Genomic DNA, 6,527 nt, shown 5'->3' with positions numbered 1-6,527 from the left:
CATTGGTAAATAGGGAGGGGTGGATGAAAGGGTTAATATTTTATTGTTTGTAGTCATGTGTAATGGACATTTGTATCGTGGTATTTTTTTGCTGTTTCAAACCGCTTTGAGGGATGGTTAGAAATGATCAACAGATGTAAACAGTAAAGAAATAAAAGCAATGCACAAAAGCACAACCACAGTGAGAAATATAAAAAGAGTTATTTCAGCCACCCCAGGCCCACGGGAGTGACTAGAGAGAGGTGAACTTGAACCTGACGATGAAAGATTGATAATTGCAGCGCACAGCACGTGGACTCTGGACAAGGAGGGTCACAGCAAGGGCTGAAAATAAAAGGTAAAACAGACAAATGCAGATTCTAAGGGTCCGAACTGGAACCGGTTACACATTTCATCGCTGCATGAAGAGAGAGCACACAAACACAAGACATGCCATACTGGGTCAAATCAAAGGTCCATCAAGCTCCCAACGTCCTGTCTCAGACCGTGGCCATCTGGCAGGATCCCAAAGAATCAGTCTAATCCAGGGATAAGTGGTGACTTCCCAAAGTCTGCATGGTTACTAAGGGTTTATGGACTTTTCCTCCAGGACCTCTCCTAAATCATTTTTAAACCCAGCTATTCTAAATGCTTTCACCATATCCTCTGTTAACAATTTCCACAGTTTAATTATGTGCTGAATGAAAAAAAATACTATCTCAGATTTGTTTTAAATTTGCTACCCATTAGGTACATGGCGTGTCCCCTAGTCCTAGACTATTGGAAAGCATAAATAACCATTCCCTGTTTAGTTGTTCCACCAAACTCAAGATTTGATAGACCTCTATTATACCTCCTCTCGGTTATCTCTTCTCCAGGCTGAAGACCCCTAACCTGTTTAGCCTTTCCCCATAGGGGAGCCGATGCATCTGAATTGACTCAACATGAGAGTTTCAGCAATGGGTGACTGCTTGTTCCCCCGCAATGTCATAATCCCCCCTTGGAGCAAAATGACTGTAGATTGCTAGAGTTTCACTCATTTTCCCCAGTTACACAGGGATTATGGGACCAACTAAGCTTGGGACATAATGGCTGTCATCAATGCCAGCACTCAGGAAACAAAACAGATCCATCTGTGTCGGTTGCATTGTAGATTAAGGTGACACCAAATACATACCATATATATATATATATATATATATATATATATATATATATATATATATATATATATATAAAACCAAAAATTTGGCAATACTATCTCCCCTAGTGCTGAGGCTTATATACCAACAAACTCCCCAACAGACTACTGTCAGGGTTAAAAGCACTATTATAATATATAATAAAGCATTTCAAAAAATGTGGTTATTTTTGAAAATATAAAATTTATTAATGGCTTCGACCAAATCACCAATGATGTGTATGAATAAATATATTACAAACCATGAAATATAACATACATACTAAAATCCTCACCAAACACCTTAACTTTGACCCTCCATCCTCTTCTAATATTACCCTCAATCTGACCCTGATTAACTAAATGTTCCCTCCTCTCATTGACGTTATAACAGGTCTATGTTAAAGAAATACACCACTTAGTACTTCAACTATCTTAAATCTCGTGTCTTCAATCGCATTCCTTGATTCACACATTGATCAACTACTAGTGGTGTATGTCCTTTAGATGTCTTTACATCCCATCCCGACAAGGTCCTCGTTTCGCCAAGATTGGCTTCTTCAGGGGAATACTTTAATTATGACCAAACGTCAATGGAAACGAATAACTTCCATCGCTTATATCTGCACTCTAAGCGGAGTGGATGCAGGAAAATACACATCCAATTCACTCCGGCTCAATGGCTCCTACGTTTTATGTGTAAATTCTCCCAAATATGAATGTGAACCTCTATGCCGCCTCTTCACTCCATCCGCACATGCATGTCCGTGCATGTCCTTCAGAGCTTCTGAAGGACATGTCCTTCAGAAGGACATGTCCTTCAGAAGCTTCTGAAGGACATGTCAATAACCGTGCATGTCCTTCAGAGCTTCTGAAGGACATGCACGGTTATTGAAGAGCAAGGAAAAACATGTGAGAGGTAGAGAGACTTCGGGGCAGCTGTTTGAACTAATTTGAGAAGATAAGAAACCGATACCGGTACGGTTGAACGCTGTACTGGTTGAAAGTTTGCTAAGATCGAGGGAGTGGTGACTCCATTTTGAATACAGCGGTTTTTTCCTCAAATAAGGTGTGGTGATATAAATTTGAAACCGGGGGAGGAGAGCTTATGATCGGAAGCATGTGCGGATGGAGTGAAGAGGCGGCATAGAGGTTCACATTCATATTCGGGAGAATTTACACATAAAACGTAGGAGCCATTGAGCCGGAGTGAATTGGATGTGTATTTTCCTGCATCCACTCCGCTTAGAGTGCAGATATAAGCGATGGAAGTTATTCGTTTCCATTGACGTTTGGTCATAATTAAAGTATTCCCCTGAAGAAGCCAATCTTGGCGAAACGAGGACCTTGTCAGGATGGGATGTAAAGACATCTAAAGGACATACACCACTAGTAGTTGATCAATGTGTGAATCAAGGAATGCGATTGAAGACACGAGATTTAAGATAGTTGAAGTACTAAGTGGTGTATTTCTTTAACATAGACCTGTTATAACGTCAATGAGAGGAGGGAACATTTAGTTAATCAGGGTCAGATTGAGGGTAATATTAGAAGAGGATGGAGGGTCAAAGTTAAGGTGTTTGGTGAGGATTTTAGTATGTATGTTATATTTCATGGTTTGTAATATATTTATTCATACACATCATTGGTGATTTGGTCGAAGCCATTAATAAATTTTATATTTTCAAAAATAACCACATTTTTTGAAATGCTTTATTATATATTATAATAGTGCTTTTAACCCTGACAGTAGTCTGTTGGGGAGTTTGTTGGTATATATATATATATATATATATATATATATACACAGAGTACATGTTCACGGACAGCAAATATTTTCCGCTTGATTACAGGAATGTGTTGCTGAGTGGGACATTCTGTTAGGCGCAGGTTATTTGGGTATAACTAGGTTACCATCAGAAAGATACTCAGCCACACGGTCTGAACAGGAACAGTGAGACTTCAGTATTACCCAGTGTACCCTCTAGTGTCTGATAATCTTTTCTGAGAACTTTATTAACACAGCCTGCGGCTGAACAAGACACAAGCTGAACACAATACTCCACATCACACTGAGAATTTCCACAACCCAATTATTACAGCAAGAAGGCAGTTTCTATCTGCATGAAACAAACGATCCCAGCCTGAATGGACGGCAGTCTCACTCTTAGCTTTGCTATGAGTGGTGTTAGGAATAACGCTCATGCTTAACATGCATTAATGTGGATATTTCCTAATGCCTTTGCCCATATTGCATTAATTGTAGCTGCGCAAGCATTACTGTGGGTGGAGTAATATGCATGCAAATGAGGCATTAAAATCCAAATTTATTTTAATAGGTTATGAGGTATTGGTGCTGGATAGTACATTCAGTGTTATTACCCGACTATGCTAACATGGGTCGATTTACACCTTGGGGTGACATTGCAACGTTTGGGGAGGATGGGTTTTGGATTGTTCATCATATCTTTTGTTTTGTACGTTGGCTGTCAAAAGCAGCAGTTAACTAGTGTTACCATGGTTGTTCTAAAAACTCTCTACTCACCAACCTCCACCTCGCACTCAACACCAAAAAAACTGAACTTCTACTTATTTCCCCCCACTCTCCCCCTCCCCCCCCCCGTCTAATGACCCCAATCTCAACATCACCACAGCCCAACCCTTTGTAAGGGATCTTGGAGTTCTCCTTGATCAACAACTCAGAATGAAGAAATACGTCAGCTCCATACTTAAAGAAGGTTTCTTCAAACTTAATGTCCTAAAAAAACTTAAACCACTACTATACACCCAAGACTTCCGCACAGTGATCCAAGCCACTATCTCCTCTAAATTGGACTACTGTAACTCACTGTTCCTAGGGCTCCCCTACTCCACAATAAAAATCCTACAAATATTACAAAATGCGACTGCTAGAATCATCTTAAATACCCGTAAATCTGAACACATCACCCCTATCCTTAAAGACTTACACTGGCTCCCTATCCCCTCCCGAATTCACTCAAAACCCTGACCATTGTACATAAATCCATTCACGCTCACAATTCCAACTGGCTAGACATTCCTTTTAAGACTCATCAGTCTACCTGGCCCACCAGAACTGCCAACAAAGGCACTCTACTAGTACCCTCCCTTAAAACAGCCCACCTCTCCTCCACACGCGACCGTGCCCTCTCAATTGCTGGCCCTTCACTCTGGAACTCCCTCCCTCCCTCCAGACTTACGCCTTGAACCATGCACCATCAAAATTTAAAAAGAAGTTAAAAACATGGTTATTTAAACAAGCCTATCCGGATTAGCCCTCCCCCTCCCTCCTACGATGCTATAATATCTCCCATATAGACTATCCTATATTCCTTATATTAAGGAGCTCTATGTTCGCCTGTTGTTAAGCTTTTATGTTCGCCTGTTGTTAAGCTACAGTTCTACGCTGCTCTTGTGTTATCCCCCTCCCAGTTCTTTCTCCCTGTTAATATGTACTTTCAAACCTGCTGTTCAAATGTGAACCGGTATGATGTCCCTACTAATACCGGTATACAAAAGTCTCTAAATAAATAAATAAATAAATGTAGTACATTGACCTCCCTAGATAGTTCTCTTAACTGAGTGGCGTCAGTGAGACAGAACATTACAGACTTGATCCTGCTTGGTGGAGGTCTGTTTCCTTATCACTATTTTCCATATGGCTTCTCTAATCTCCTTGTTTCTCAGACTGTAGATCACTGGGTTGCACAGGGGTGTTATCACAGAATATACTACTGCCAAAGACTTATCATAATTCAAAGAATATGTCTTGGTCAGTCGGATGTACATGAAACCCACACTACCAAAGTACATCATCACCACGATGAGGTGAGTGGCGCAGGTGGAGAAGGCCTTCCGTCGTCCCTCTGAAGACTGGATATTCAACACAACCCATATGATTCTTACATAGGAGAGTATTATGAGTAAAAAATGCCCTGCAACTATGAAGACATTGAAAACAAAGTCAAAAATAATGCTTTCTGACGTGTCTGTGCAGGCCAAGCTCAACAAGGGTGACAAGTCACAGAAGATGTGTTCGATTACGTTTGGTCCACAGAAGGGCAAGCGAGAAATCAAAATGATCTCAGGCACAGGGTAAAGAAATCCCAAAATCCAACAGGCTATAGCCAACTTGAGGCCAAGTTGGGATGTCATGATGACAGGGTAATGCAAGGGAGTGCATATGGCCAAGTAACGGTCATAAGCCATTGTTGTGAGCAACAAAACTTCAGTGATTCCCAAGGAATGGAAGAAATAGACCTGCAGGAAGCAGCCACTGAAGGAAATGCTTTTTCTCCTGTCCAGTAAATTGTAAAGCATTTTGGGGATGGTGACCGCTGTGTACCAGAGTTCCAGGAAGGAGAGGACACTGATGAAAAAGTACATGGGGAGGTGGAGGCGTGGCTGGAGCCGGATGACCAGGAAGATGACTAAATTCCCAGTGATGATGAGAAGATATGCAACAAGCAGGAGCGTGAAGAGAACAGGCCAGACTTGATTAATGCCAGAAAATCCAGTGATTATAAATTCAGTCACGGTGCTTTTATTACTGGGTCCCATTTCACTGCAATGACAAATCTGAGTCAGTTTTTGGTACATGCAAGGGAGACACTCTTTAGGTTCCATTACTCTACAGCAATAACATGTCATTGGCTGGAGACAGTCAAACCCTCTCTTGGGTTCCTCCTATAGTGAGGAAACTCACTGGATACTGGGATACTGGGGTTGAGTCCTCATTCCTCTTAACCCCAGTGGGGTTCTTCCATGGTGCTGTTTCAGGGGGGAAAGGGTTAAGGATTATCCTTGAGGGCCATAGGCATTGGACTATGTTACTTTCACTAATATAATTGGATTATAAAGACATATTTATTTATTAACTTATGTAAAAGTCTTTACACAATTATAATGTTCCAAAATAAATCTCTTTATTGAGATACTTCATCATAAATTAGGCAACATCTGGTACATTTGGCTATTTATTTATTTATTGATAGACTTTTAGGGCCGGGTAAGGCCCCAAATGTCTATAAATAAATTAACTAATGTAGCAAATGTTGCCACTTAGCTGGAACATATCCGGCTAAGTGGTGCTGTTTCAATATTCAGCCATGTTCAGCAGCCGACACTTAGCTGGATAACTCAGAGTTATTTGGGTATATTCAGTGGTGCAACCATGCTGCTGAATATCCCAGCTAAGTTATCTGGCTAACTTTCCTAGCCGGATATTCTATTTCTTGATATTCTGCCTTTATTCATGAGTGACCTTCTTTGACATGGTTTACAAAATACACACTCACAGTGGAGAATTAGGCTTCTGATTATTCTCTGCAGCCCCTCCTGGGTTCCC

The 6,527-nt window shown here is 40.9% G+C and overlaps 1 protein-coding gene across 1 annotated transcript; it reads right to left on the bottom strand.

The window, feature by feature from the left end:
- Nucleotides 1-2,219: 2,219 nt before the first annotated feature.
- Nucleotides 2,220-5,740, bottom strand: LOC115080337 (olfactory receptor 6N1-like). Its single transcript, XM_029584487.1, has 2 exons — nucleotides 4,839-5,740; nucleotides 2,220-2,454 (listed from the first exon to the last, which is right to left on the bottom strand). Exons 1-2 carry the CDS (start codon nucleotides 5,738-5,740, stop codon nucleotides 2,220-2,222), a joined length of 1,137 nt encoding a protein of 378 aa, XP_029440347.1.
- Nucleotides 5,741-6,527: the final 787 nt, after the last annotated feature.

The sequence above is a fragment of the Rhinatrema bivittatum genome, chromosome 19, assembly GCF_901001135.1.
Source record: "Rhinatrema bivittatum chromosome 19, aRhiBiv1.1, whole genome shotgun sequence".
Classification (NCBI taxonomy): Eukaryota; Metazoa; Chordata; class Amphibia; order Gymnophiona; family Rhinatrematidae; genus Rhinatrema; species Rhinatrema bivittatum.
The sequence above is the reverse complement of the archived record's forward strand: the minus strand, read 5'-3'. Positions and strand labels throughout refer to the sequence as shown.

Bases quoted from the DNA above. Each gene is read 5' to 3' on its own strand.
- LOC115080337 (XM_029584487.1), bottom strand. From the start codon at position 5,740: ATGGGACCCAGTAATAAAAGCACCGTGACTGAATTTATAATCACTGGA. The intron at 2,455-4,838 runs ATGGAAAATAGT...TTTAATTATGAC, and splicing joins AAGGAGATTAGAGAAGCCAT to CAAACGTCAATGGAAACGAA.